Source organism: Crocuta crocuta, unplaced genomic scaffold (assembly GCF_008692635.1).
Source record: "Crocuta crocuta isolate KB4526 unplaced genomic scaffold, BGI_CrCroc_1.0 scaffold93, whole genome shotgun sequence".
Taxonomy (NCBI): Eukaryota; Metazoa; Chordata; class Mammalia; order Carnivora; family Hyaenidae; genus Crocuta; species Crocuta crocuta.
Genome location: NW_027529641.1, coordinates 577,316 through 591,722, shown reverse-complemented (window position 1 = coordinate 591,722; position 14,407 = coordinate 577,316). Strand labels below are relative to the sequence as shown.

Here is a 14,407-nt window from a genome sequence, read left to right as displayed (position 1 = left end):
TGTTGATGTATACGCCAAAGACACACACACACACACACACACACATCAAGGCCACCTCCATGTTCGTTATTTCTCTTTAAAAAGTAGCAGAGGAGGGGTGCCTGGGTGTCTCAATCTGTCAGGCATCCAACTCTTGGTTTTGTCTAAAGTCATGATCTCATGGTTGGTGAGTTTAAGCCCCACATTGGGCTCTATGCCAGCCGCTCAGAGTCTATTTGGGATTCTCATTCTCTCAATCTCTCTCTCCCTCTCCCTCCCTCCCCTCTTTCTCTCTCTCTCTGACCCTCCCCAATTTGCACCATCTGTCTCTCTCAAAATAAATAAATAAACTTTAATATATAAATAAATAAATTTTTAAAAAGTAGCAGAGGAGCTAAATTAAGTTACTAATACTGTTTTGGTTTTGTTTATGTTTACATCAACTTTGGCAGTCACTCGATTACAATGTATTAATTTAAGAACCAGATAAATTAATAATGCATTCCTGCCTTGATACACAGTAGACCTTTTATAAGTTGGACAGCAGTGTATAATTGCTTAAAAAGATACTAGCAGTGTAAAAAAAAAAATCACCAGTATTTCCTGAAGAAACGTTTCAAGAAACTCTCAGCAACAAAGGTAATAAACGGGAAAATAAGAGTGATATAAAAGAGATTTATAAAATATACCACCTATGCCTCTCAATTAATCTTTTCACTGCCCCTACACGCCAAGCTAGTTTCCATCTAACGGTGTATAACTTCCTAAAGGACTAAATCTAACTGAACTACACTCCAAATAATCCGGGCTTAATGAACTGTAACGCTGTAACGTGGCTGGTACATATAAAATGTCACCACTAAAACAAGTATAAGTTCAAACATCTGGCTATGCCCTTATTAAACGAAATTTAAAAGGGAGGTTGTTTCCTTCTCATTCACAGCAACACTGAGAGGAAGAGAATGCTGTTACGCATAAAAGTTGGTTAACACCAGTCACGTCTACATTTGTGCTTGCCACAAAGATGACCGTTTTACCAAATGACATAAAGAAGAAAACAACTATATTTACCTTGTTGGCACTCAACCGCTTCCGATTTGACCAACGCTAGGGATTGAGTCCGTTGAATGGTGAAAAAATGGCAAAATGAAAGAGAGAAGTAGAATCGTTAATGACAATTCTGTTATTACTTAGATGATGCAGACTATATTCAAACAACCAACACCCAAGTTCTGAGGTTACAGAGAAAACATGTTTGAGCAAGAAAACAGAAACAGAAAAATCACATTTTTGTGCTTGTGTTATAGGATTTCCCCATAGCATTCAATAATGAAAAGACAAAGACATAAGAACTTAGCAGTTCTTAGTATGAGAACGATCTCCATTTTTAGAATGGTTTTAATTGCCTTAAAACTCTGTAATTTCACCTCTAAAAGCAAATTGGAAACTTGGGTTGAAATATTGAAGTATTCGGAGAGTACTATGAACATTTTTAAGAAGTTCATGGACAACGTTCATGCGTGTTTAGGTTTCCACATTTTTGATATTAAAAAAAGTCATTCCATTTACCCCCATGAATCAAATCTCAATATTCAAAATAATAGGGGAAAAAATCTGAGCTGCTGCTACTGGACAATTAAGAAAAATAGGCTAATAAAGCACCGAGGGAGGGAAGAACAAATTTTCTGAACAGCAAGTAACATGGCCACCATTCTCTTTTGATCTCTCATTTGTCATGCTAAAGGCTGATGAATTTCATCTACAATTAAAATTCTTTCCTAGCAAAATCCTCTCATTACCCCCATCACCATCCAGTACTGTGAAGCTTTACTCTGGCTGGTTAACCAGCTAACTGGATGTTAAAACTTGGATAAATTTGGGAGATTACAACGCAATTATGAATCTAATCGAGCAGAGCACATTGACTATCATGCTTAAGGAAAAAAATACCTTTAGGCGAATGACCTATCTGCTTTGACAATACATCTTCCCAATAAGTTAGAAACCAGAAAATAAATGGTCTTTGGGGGGAAATCCACTTACATTCTAGCGACCAGCAACCAGAAACAGTGGTGCGGAAACGACTTGAAAATATCCTTTATTAAAAAACAACTTCCCCGAGTGGAACTGTGAGTTCAACATTTAGCACATGATGCAGGGTTATAGATGCTACAATCTGGGTGTTAAAATCAGTTCTTTTGTTATTTTCCCAGCAATGTCCTGACAAATATGGGCAACCCCAGCAAGCACCAAAATTCACTACCATCTTAGAGGCTATTTAAGACCCTCTGACATATAATGTATTAGATTTTTTAATGAATATAAAAGATGAACAAAATAGATGAGGAAATTAATGGAAAGTGAATATCCCGGTCTGCTTCCTACAGTCCTAAGAACTACCAAATATGGACAGTCGATCCCACCCAAAGCTACATTTGATAATCTCTATCTTCACAATCCTGTAAAGTACATTTTTTATCCTCATTTCACACCGGAGAGGAACTGTAGCTGAGAGGTTAAGTAACTCTGTGAATGTGACCTGATCGCTTAACTTCTCGAAGCTCGAAAAGGAGTGGAGCCTGGGATTCAAATCCAGGCAGTCTGCTGACCTGACCGAGCTGCCCATTTGAACGAGAATCCTAATTTTGCCAAGAAAAAGAAACAGACAGCAGGCTCATCCCCCTTCCCACTGGGCATGTACACACCCACATGCAATCCTTAAATCTCTGCACGGGAGGACCACTTTATACACATCTTGCTTCTGTTCAGGTTGTGGATCCAAAGGGACAAAGATGGCCAGGAGGGAAATTTACAAACGGAATGATTCCCAATCAAATGACCTATTTATTGTCTTTCTAGGCTTGTGTGTTAGTTAGTCCCATTTAAAAACCCAATGTAAGGATGGGTTTTCACTTAATGAAAAGAACGAACGTTTTCGGATGCCTCTTCTATCCAAAGGGGCCCCCGATATAAACTGCATGAGCTGAGTGACCACACACGGCCCAGGACAGATGATTCCTTGCTTGTATGTATTTTGATCAAGTACACAAGCAAAAAATAAAATAAAACCACTGAACGGAACAAATGACAGTGGGCAGGGCTTTCTCTATTATAAAAGCCCATAAAATATATATTCAAGAAATCTATTTTACCCCAGACCTCTGCCAGGTAAGCAAAGAACAAAGAAAACGAGAAACCACATGAACAAGCAAAAACACAGTCTGGCAAATTCGTGAAGACAGGACGTGGTGAGCCCAAGGGAAGAAGGACCAAACTCAGTAAGATGATGGGTGTGGCTGTGTTTGGGACTCTGAAAACATACTCTGAGACATTTTACAAAAGCAACTTCAGGCAGCATCAAGGATTAATAGCTCCGTCACTGGAAATAAATTTTAACTAAAACAGCACTACTTTAAAACTGCANCTGCTCAGGCTGTCTATCTCTCTCTCCTAGAAATAAATAAAACATTAAAAAAATTAAAAAAAAAATATATTTAATGGGAAATACTACAGAAAAACTCGCAAAAGAAATAGAGGAATTGGTAGCTATTTTCATGAGGAGTTATCGAGCTTTACAGACCCCACTTAAAAATGTAAGAAAAGTTTAAGAACATAGCAGCCAGGAATCACTCAATCACAGGGCAGATGACAATTATTTACATCATATGTTTGTTTCACGTGGCATCCAGCTCAAGGAGCCAGTCACCTACTATGCATGTGACAATGAATCCAGTAGCAAAAGCATCAAGCCTGAGAGAAGTTTCATTATGTTGAGTTGAAAAAAAAAAGTTTATTTTCAACATCAATTTAAGATACGTTCAAACCGAAACATCAGCTCTACTGAAGCTTGGAGTTTTAAAAGTACCGTTTCCTTTAGAAAAAATAATAAATGGGAAGTCTTTTTTCCCAGTTACTGTGGAGTAAATGCTCCTCAGTAAAAAAGCCAAATTAAAAACAGCAACTATTTGTGGACTTTCTGGAAACTGAAAAATCACTGTGTAGCTTCACAACTGCTTTATGCTATCTTCTGTGAGTTTCCTAGTAAATCAGTCATGATTTTCACCATGAAAATAAATTACATCTACAAGCAAAGGTGATGTCAAAATGAAGAATATTCTCCTCATCGACCCTACTGACTCAATTCAAGAAGCACTATTAGAGGCCTAATTTATAAACAGGCTTCAGATTTCCATATGAGATTCTAAACATGCTTCAATTGGAACACATTTCAGCTCTTTTCCAAGTAGGTGTTTTAGTTGGCTTTAAAAATGCCTTTCAAATACGTCACGATCAAAGATGCTTTTTGTTCTTCTTTTAATTCTTGGAATTATAAGGCATGATCCCCAAATATAAAATAAGACTATGATTTGTTTTCCCATATTTGCTCATAAGAACAGAGTCCCAATCATATCGTCATAAAATCCAGTGCTTTGTTGGTGTTAGAGAGATCTTCAACAGGCGGTGCATTGACTAGAAACATCCATGTAAGAACAGATCAAACAATATTAAAATTTACATCTTCCCAAAACTACTCTCAACAGAAAATGTGGCAGCAAAAAAATCCAAAAACCGAAAACCAAAAAAGCAAAAAACAAAAAACACAGAAGAAATTGCAATGCTGCAAATATGTAGTTGATCACCTTTACTAATGTACAACATAATAATTAAATCCCGAGAACTGCTTGGCATAACTGAATAATGCCTGAGTCATCCAGTACCTAAGAAAACAGTAAATGGAAACCTTACCACTTAGTAAAAGTATATTTCAGATGATTGTTACTAGTGAACTATAAGCAGTTAATAATAGCAACACGAATCCACATCCCCAGCCAAAGCAGAGATTATTCCTTAAAGGATTTTCTTTCCAAGGTTCTAAAGGAAAGGATACGCATAACCACAGATAGGTACTTAGGTGCTTTACATTTCAATACAATAATTTGTTTCCCTCCAAAAATAAATTAACAACAACAACAACAACAACAAAAAATGCCCACCATCTGGTAACCCAGTTATTAAAGGACAATTGCAGTGAAGAATTTTGAAAAGGACAAAAGGGTGATACTTACATGTCTCTTGAAATCGCCCTGTTTTACTACTAGGTTCAAATTTAACACAATCACCCCCATGTCCTCTTCTAAACTGTTGGGGTCTTCCAATTTTAAAATATGTTCAGTCGTCCTACAAGCAAAAAGCAACAAATAATATTAGCACTTATGGGCTAGTACTAGACAGTCTCAAATTGCATCAGCAGCTTATGGTCAAAGTCTCCTACCTCTGCATAAGGGTGAGACATGAGTTTTAAAAAGCACCAAATTCAGTAAAAATAACACTGCCATCTTCAGAGTAGGGGAGCTGTTTGGCATTGCCCTGTTCAACAGTCGGTTAATGGATTCTGTCCCTTTACTGCCCAAATAAAATTTAAATACTTGTTTTATTTTTAAGTTAGGTAGGTTAATGAACCTGAATGTTAACGGTTCAAAATCCAACACACATTCCAGAACACACTGTGGATGATTTAATGTCTGACTCCTAGGTTTGGGAGCTAAAAGCTAAAATCATAGGGGAAAAAAAATTACATTTTAAAGCACTCTTTCACTGATTCTGATTTTTATTTTTGTCGTTTGATCTGAACAAATGTCATTTGACCGTATGTTGAGTTCCCTCTAAAATTCATAATAACAATTAGAAGGTAAAAATACAATACCTGTTAAGCTCAAGATCTCTGAGACTGACAAATGCAGAGCCCATGAAATCAGATGTAGTTAAATCCCGATCATATACCTACAAAGAGGGAATAGGCCAGTAATACACATTAATACGGTAAACCAACTGAGTTTTTCGAATTACCAATAAACGCAAGAGGCTGGGAACTTCAAATTCAATCTTCTAGATCTAAAAAATAATCTGCAGAGTACAGTCAACACAGAATTTAGCCAAGTGGATGGAGAGATCAAAATTATTCCAACTTGACCATTTTGCCTACCACAGCCAAAACAATAGCACAAAATACTTTTAAGGCAGGATTCCTATGCATTCAAATGTTATGCACAATGGACCACTCTCTGGAGTTTAAATGGCCTCTCATTAAAATTTAGTATTTTCCATGGTGAGCAGATCTGCTAATTAAATAGAAATTTGCTAAATATTCTATAACAATCCCATCCTGCACTCAACTCATGCAGTTTTAACCCAGATGTTAGAGCACTTGATGCTTCCAACCGGTAGCTTAAAGCTCTATTAAGTTATTCCTAATGAGAACGGCTTTCCTACTTTTCACCACTGCACCAACAGTCATAATTCTTCCACGTGCAGTAAGCTTAAACACAACCAATGGAGATATTATTTTCACTCTGGTTTTCTGTGGTGTCTGTACCACTGATCTGAGAAAAAAACATACGGTTTCAACAACGGGTATAAATAATCCCTTGCACACGAATGTGTTTCACCCAGAGCTGAATAATGAGAGAAGAATCTGGGGACGTGGCATTTTTAAGGGGGCAAAGATTGCTGAGAAATCACTGATTTTAATAAAAGAGCAGACTTGAGAGCCATCTGTGATTACCTTCACACGGAGCTTTTGATCAAGGCTTTGAATGGGAAGTACCACTATCTCATCCCATACTGGATTCAAGTTCTTATATATGACTTTACTTTTGTACAGCGTCTTCCCATTCAGCTTAAATTTCACATAGGGGTCGCTTGTGCCTTTAAAGAGAAAGAGAGAGCGAGACAGGTTTTAAAAATCTACGTAAATGCCTAGGATCTCCATTAAGTAAAGATTCTTTCCACACTCCCCTGGCTCCAAGTATTTTCCCGAGCACACCCAGAACAAATGTCTCCCTGCGCAGAGACTGAAGGCCCCAGAAGTGGAGAGGAGAGAAAAATGAAACGATTTGGAATAAATGACTGATCCTTCTTTGCCTTAAGAGGTGGAATGCCAATGGGCTCCTGGAGCTTTCTTCTGTTTTGTTTCATCCTCTAATCATCGCCACACTACCCACAAAAAGGCAAGAAACAAAATCCACCCGCACCAGCCCATGGTGTCAGGATCCTGGGGAGAGCCCCACCCCTCCCAAGAATGGCAGGGAGTCAGTGAAAAGGGAAAGAAACCATTTTCAAACGTTTGGCCAGATGGCTGACTCAACAGAACGCTGTACTTTAGCATAAAATCATAATAAATCAATCAATCTTGGGAACTGCTGGCTCAAAAGACGGGGCAACGGGAATGAAGACGGGGGCACCGGGGGCACGGAGATTAAATGGACAAAGTTTCCATTCTTCGCTGCCTCCTACACCTGCAGTGAAGCAGGGGACGTTGTCTCACCCTGGCCTTGCTGAACGCCACACCAGCCAGGCCCTCAGCTGGCCTCGGGGCCGATACCCCTGACCCTCCCAGCTCCCCACCCTCCCCCGGGGAGCTTTGAAACAGACGCCAAAAAGAATGAATAATGTCCGTCCAGCCACTAGAACCAAAGCAGAAAGAAGGGCCGATGACAAACCCTCCTCCACACTTTCAGAACAGTTGAGGGGAGGGGGGAGGAAAAAAAAGAAAAGAAAAAGCCAGTCAACATAAACTAGGAATTCGGTGCTGTGCACACCTTTTGCACACCTGCCAATAGGCCATCATATCTGGGACACACTTGTGCATTGATACGTCGTGCATGATGAATACAGAAGGCACAAATGAGTAAACAAGCAACGAGGGCATAACTGAAGGCCAGCTGATAACACCACAAAGAAAGACAAAACTCTAATCCGAGGAGTTAGGATATTATAATCAACTGTGAAACTGACAACCTAGTCTGTTTCATCCTCTGCTGTGTCCCAGGGGCCATGGATGGTGCCCCACACGGGCCCCCAAATATTTAACGATCATCAAGTCCTGAGATAAAGTCAAGCCTAAAGAGTCTAAAAACATTATGTCCAAAATTATTCCGGCTACTCTGTGGCAAACATTTACCAAATCGTTAATACCCATCATTTGGCTTTTATTCTCTTACGCTCATCTTTTGGGTTTCTATTGACCAGCAGTATTAGCAATTACTGAACATGGATGCAGGATCTTCCCCAACTTCTTTCTTTAACACAACATACATTGTTTAGAAGTCTTAACCGATTAACCATGCTAGTATAATAAGGATGGGGGCCTTCCAATATTGCAAGATGTCTGACCAGAAGACCGAGAAATTAAACCACAAATACGCAAATATACGTACTTGACTCTCACATTTTAAGTTTGCCAACCCGGAGGCAGAAGTCCAGCGGTCTTTATTTTAATCTTGGACACACACACACACTCATGTCATGTTAACTGGCGGCTCTGGCCAGGACGGTAAAAAAGGAAGGCATTCACAGCCATTTAGTGGCCCGCTGACTAGTGAGCAAGCCATCTGCCCCCCTCCCCTTTTATAGTACAAGGGAACACGTCTGGCAAGTCAGACTTTAACAATCATTCTGATATATATATAAAAAAAATGGGGGGGGACTATAATAAAAAGAGGCCTTTAATTAAATGAAATTGCCACTCTGGGATCGGGCCTTCATGCCTGTCAGCGCACTCTCAAAATAAACATCTCAAAACTAGGCCTCGGTGGTGTCACTTTCTCACAGGCAAAGCATGCTGGGTAATCCCCAGGCATCCTGACAGCTACATAATGTTCAAACGGTTTCACGGGTGAATGGCGTCAGTTGCGTGAAAGAAAATATTAATGTCTGGAATTAATAGAAAGAGGGACCAGGGTTTACAAAGCCAAACAAGGAAAAAGGGTGTCAAGTTAGTGTGGCGTTAATTGTTAGGGAAAATTTGAGAAAGGGGTGGGGGAGGGGGGAAGCACATGGTGATTTTCTCGCTGAGCCTAAGAGCCTCACTGTCAGAGAAGTGACATCTCAACTAGGCAAGTTCTGAAAAGAGGTCTGCGGCTTAGGAATGCAACTCCCGATTAGATAAATGATGAGACAGCACCTTGAATGGGTGGACTTGAACCTTTTTTTTCTTTTTTTAACTGGGAGCTTCAGAGATAATGAGGCTCTTTGGAAGAAAGAGGTAGTGTGGTACTCTGGGAGGAGAATAGAGCAGGGGGTGGGGGTGGGGGAAGATGAGCGCCTCTTTCCTGGCAGACCCAATGGGGTCGCACACAACCTCCAATTTAGAATATCCAGGAGTTGGGGCACCTGGGTGGCTCAGTAGGTTGAGCGTCCGTCTTCGGCTCAGGTCATGATCTCATGGTCCATGGGTTCAAGCCCTGCATTGGGCTCTGGGCTGTGAGCAGGCTGGAGCCTGCTTCGGATTCTGTGTCTTCCTCTCTCTCTCTGCCCCTCCCCTGCTCGCACTCTTTTTCTCTTTCTCTCAAAAATAAGCATTTTTTTAAACTAAAAAATTAAAAAACAAAATAGAATATACAGGTGTTAAGTCAGCATCAATGGCCTGAGTTCCCTGCTACACTCCAGACACCCCAGGGTTCAATGCATGCTCAGAGAGACCGACATCCGTTCATCAGTCCTCGAAAGATGCTGCACCAGGGGAGACTCCTGACCACACCTGTGACAGTCCTTCCTTCTGCCCGTACTCAATGCCATCACTGTCTCTCAAGCCTCCCTTGACTGTGTACCTGTCAGGCCTGCTAACACTGTTCACATGTCACAAGCACTAACGGCTGACTTCAGAGCCTGGATCGGTGCTAGGCACGACAGGGAGGGGGGTCATGGAGGTAAATCAGTCCCAGATCCTGCTCCAGTTCCATCTTCTGCACCTGGCGGGCAGCAGGCATTCGGTCAATATAACACAAGGCCCAAGAAATAAGTGTCAAAACAGAAGTGAACTCAGGGGTGACATGGTTCACAGGTGGGAGAGATTAGCTCGAACCGGGGTGTCAGCGGAGGGTGAAAGGAAAGAGATGCTGGTTGAAATCTGGGTGCACCCGAACACGTGGATAAGGACTGAAGTCATTTTCGCAGGAGGAACCGGCTTTGAAGCCGGGGAGCAGGGAGGAGGCCAAGAAGACAAGGTCTGCATGGCACCCAAACCAGCATTTCAGTCGATGTGGAAATTAAGTGGAAGAAACATAACAAGAAATAAAGCTGAACAGGCAGGTTGGCGTCAGAGGCCAAAGTGCTTTAAAATGACAAAATACGGGGCGCCTGGGTGGCTCAGTCAGTTAAGCGTCCGACTTTGGCACAGGTCATGATCTCACGGTTTGTGGGTTCGAGCCCCGTGTCGGGCTCTGTGTGGACAGCTAGCTCAGAGCCTGGAGCTTGCTTCAGATTCTGTGTCTCCTTCTCTCTGATCCTCCCTTGCTCTCTCTCTCTCTCTCTCTCAGAAATAAATGAAACATTTAAAAATAAATAAATAAAATGAAAAATTACGGAGTTCAGTTTTTGTTCTATAAGAAATAGAGGATGGTTTGGTTTTCCTGTTCTTTTTTCTTATTTTTTAACAAATCTAAGGCAAAGCACAGGTCTCAGAAAGGTACAAAATGAAATAGCCAAGTCTGTACTCTCTCACAAGTTCCTCATGCCCCTTCCTCTAAGGGGCTGCGTTTGTGGATTTACTATAGGAGAAACATACAAGAATTTATTTTAACTCAAACATAATCATATTACGTGCCCTGGACATCCCACTTTCCCAATTATAATAGCCAGCGGTTCGGTTCTGTTCATACAGATTTAGCAGACTTTTCTTTTAATCAACTGCATAAACTTTCATTGTGTTGTTGATTACTTACTTACCTAACTAGTCTCCAAATAATGGACACTTACATCATTCCTTTTTTTTTCTTACTAGTGCAAACAATACTATAATAAGTATTCTTGTCTGACATCTTGGAGTGCATAAGTGAGTATATTCGAAGGGAACTTTTAACGTCGGAGCAGCTGGTTCTGACATGCACTGCCAAATTGTCCTTCCGAAGTTTGTCAAATTTACATTCCCACCAAGACTATATGTTTTGTGCTTGTTTCCTGCATGCTCATCAATACTGGGTGTTCTCTGCCTTTATTTTAAAAGAACAGCAGGTGAAAAAATGATATCTCTATTTTTCTCGGTGACATTTTGAGGAAAGTAGAGAATCTTTCATATTTTAGTGACCAACGTTTGTATTTGTCAGAGAAATTCTCATTCATTTCATTTGTCCATTTTTCTAAGGTCTCACTGTTTGTTATTTGCTTCAGAATTTCAATGAGTGTTTAATTATGGAAATCCGCCATTGGCCATAAATCTTGTCATAATTTATTTATACTTAAGCTATTTCTTGCGGTAAAGTTTTTTTTTGTTTGTTTTTATTTAGTCAAATTTAGCAAAATTTTATTTATGGCTTTGTCGCTGAACATTCTGCTTAGAAGAAAATTTTCTCACAGTAAGGTTTTGTAGTTTTTCATGCACTACACATACATCCTTCGTCCATCTGGAATTATTTCAATGTGAAGAGGGAAGGATATTCAGGTTTCTGTATGAACAGGAGAGTAAAATGATCAGAGCCAAGCTTTGGAAATATAAACCTGGCAGCAGCTTAGGGTGCAGAAGACACAGGCTAACCTAGAAAACCTGGTGGTTGAGATAAGGTGGCACCAGGGAGTTGGGGGCCGAGAAAAAGGCTGCACCGGAAGAAGTAACTCAGGGTTTCCTCACCTGGACGGATGCCCCATGGACTGAAAGGGTTAGGTCATCAAAACCACTGGGAGAAGCTGGTTATGATTTCCTTCCCTTGGAATTTCAGAGTGTAGAGTAGAACTCTGCTAAGAACTACACTAAGACAAACAACTATACAAACAGCTCAAACTTTTCTACTCTGTATTTCATCAAGTTATGTAAACACAGAATATAGTTTACTAGGAGCAAACTAAAAATGGTATTAAATTCCTCCAAATCAAAGCCATAGAAGATGGATGCCAAAAATGGCCTAATGTGCACAGTATAGGTAGTATAAATATGTGACCGGTAAATGAATTTCGTTTGTAATAAGACAGTGTGTTAATGACAAGCCCGTACCTTCCTTTTCATAACATCCTTTTAGTAAAATCTCACTTCCTTCCCTGGGCACTTTTACTCAGTTTCCTTATGCCTTACTATCTTCACCTGGTATATAAAAAAGATACCAACCTCTTATCTTGAGAACGGAATGAACTAATATACTTTATTAATAGCAGACTCCTGACAAAATTCCATAGCAATTGCTACTTTGTTAGTATTACTACTCAATTAATTTAAAAAAGGGTGAGTCTATAACAACATATGTGGTATTAACAAAAGAGCCACTTATTTTACCCATCCAACATAACATTTTGTTTCTATATTGCCCCTTCCACTGCCATCTCCAAAGGTATGAAATTTATATCACCTTTTCTCTGCAGGAGTTGAATAGAAAATTCCTTTTCTTATATACTTCTTACAAGATCCCATATGGTTTGGGAAAAGTTCCATGGAACGATCTGAGCTATCCTGGAAAGAAAAGAGTGTCGTAAAAACTAAAAGGCTCTAAGTATCCATGAGTACTGGCTACCACCCAATCTCTAGGCCTAATGTTAATCCCTGAGGATTTCAGATTGCTCTGCAAATATAATCTGATGAAAATGACAGGGAGCTCAGTGAAAAGGACACAAGATAAGTCTATCAAGGAGAGAATCATTAAGAACTGTATTACTTGTTATCTACTATCACATTGAGAGAATTATTGAAAAACAAATGACCAGAAACAATAGAAGAAGTGATAAGTAGAACAGACAAATATTCTGTTGACTGGCTCAAGAATCAAATAAAGAATCTGCAAATAAAATAAATCTGTAATGAAGCTCTAATTACAAACAACTTCTCTTTGCTTTTTGTAATAGAATTCATGGCCATGGTGGAAAAAGCAGAAAGTCAAGATGCACTAAAAAGAAAGAAAAGATGGGGCGCCTGGGTGGCTCAGTCGGTTAAGCATCTGACTTCAGTTCAGGTCACAATCTCATGGTTTGTGAGTCTGAGCCCTGCATTGGGCTCTCTGCTGTCAGCAGAATTCTTCTAAGCAGAATGTTCAGCGACAAAGCCATAAATAAAACTTTGCTAAATTTGACTAAATAAATAAATTTGACCCTCCTCTGCTCTCTCTCTCTCTCAAAAATAAACATTAAAAAGAAAAAGAAAACAAAGAAAAGAATGGAGGAGAGAGGGAGGAAGAAAAAAATACTGCCATCTAAAATATGCTTAATATATTGACATGTACCTAGATTTTACATACACACTCTGACTTCTCCCAAAAAGGAATCAGCTTTCATATTGTATTTTTTACCTGCTTTCTTCAGTCAATAATACATCAGTCTCCTTCCATGCCCATATATATAGTTATACAAAGCAGCTTAATGGTCATTTATGTGTGTACTTGGGCATACATATACATAATATAGGCTTGAAAAGCTAGTGTTTTTAATTTGAAAATAAAAAATCCATGCAGAAGCAATATTTGTAGGCAAAACGTCCTTATTTGCTGTCAGCAAAGCTCATTTGTTATGTTAAAACACTTCAGGGGCGCCTGGGTGGCTCAGTTGGTTAAGCATCTGACTTCAGCTCGGGTCATGATCTCAGGGTTCGTGGGTTTGAGCCCCGCATCGGGCTCTGTGCTGACAGCTAGCTCGGAGCCTGGAGCCTGCTTTGGATTCTGTGTCTCCCTCTCTCTCTGACCCTCCCCTGCTCATGCTGTCTCTATCTCTCTCTCAAAAATAAATAAAATATTAAAAAAATTAAAAAATTTAAAAAAAAAAAGTAAAACACTTCAGCCATTCAGTTTCTTCAAAAGAAAGCTTGTCAGGCTAGAAAAATTTCCTGACTGAATGCACTTCTCTGAGTAGTACTTTGTGAAAAGGGAATTGTCTCCACGTTTTTACATTAAGTTCACATTTTGTAATATCTGGTGACTTTTGTTAGGAGATCTTAGGAGTTCTGATTCAAGTCAACACTGATTTGCCAAGTCTTCAGGAAAACTGAGGTACACACAGATAAATTCACCCTGTATGAATAGTATTTGGAAACATGGAAAAGAATACATTTGACATTTTTCTTATCCTCTGGCTTAAGAGTAAAAAGGAACTGTTCAATCTCTTTATACAATGCATTTAGAATCTTCTCAATATCATGCATATTTTGAATTTTTCTTCTTGTCAGAAGAACAACCAAGCCTGAGCTGTTTTTATACGGGATTCCCATGTCCTGACTTTCTCTGAGGCTGGCTAAGTAAGAGACAGAACTGATTTCTAGAAAAACAGCTAGTGATGGCTTTTGAACGGCTGCTGCTGCCCCCTAGCAGTTAAGCTGAGATTTCTACATCAAGTGTCCAACTGCCGCATTCTTGACCAACCTTCAGAAACCATTAAGGGCATTATGGAAATTCAGAGGGTATATTTCCTCCCTCACATGGGAAAGAAGAAACAACTTTTCCTGGGTAGAGCGAAATCCAAATTA

General features: G+C 39.7%; 1 protein-coding gene across 3 annotated transcripts in view; it reads right to left on the bottom strand.

Annotated features, from left to right (window-relative positions):
• The window catches only part of MCTP2 (multiple C2 and transmembrane domain containing 2), a 187,308-nt gene that overhangs the window by 141,770 nt on the left and 31,131 nt on the right, over nucleotides 1–14,407 (bottom strand). For all 3 annotated transcript variants that reach the window (XM_077762357.1, XM_077762358.1, XM_077762359.1), the window contains exons 4-7: nucleotides 6,542–6,684; nucleotides 5,684–5,760; nucleotides 5,046–5,157; nucleotides 1,051–1,086 (exon numbers count right to left, since the gene is read on the bottom strand). In XM_077762357.1, coding sequence (XP_077618483.1) covers nucleotides 1,051–1,086; nucleotides 5,046–5,157; nucleotides 5,684–5,760; nucleotides 6,542–6,684 — 368 coding nt within the window. The remainder of the gene's footprint in view (nucleotides 1–1,050; nucleotides 1,087–5,045; nucleotides 5,158–5,683; nucleotides 5,761–6,541; nucleotides 6,685–14,407) is intronic.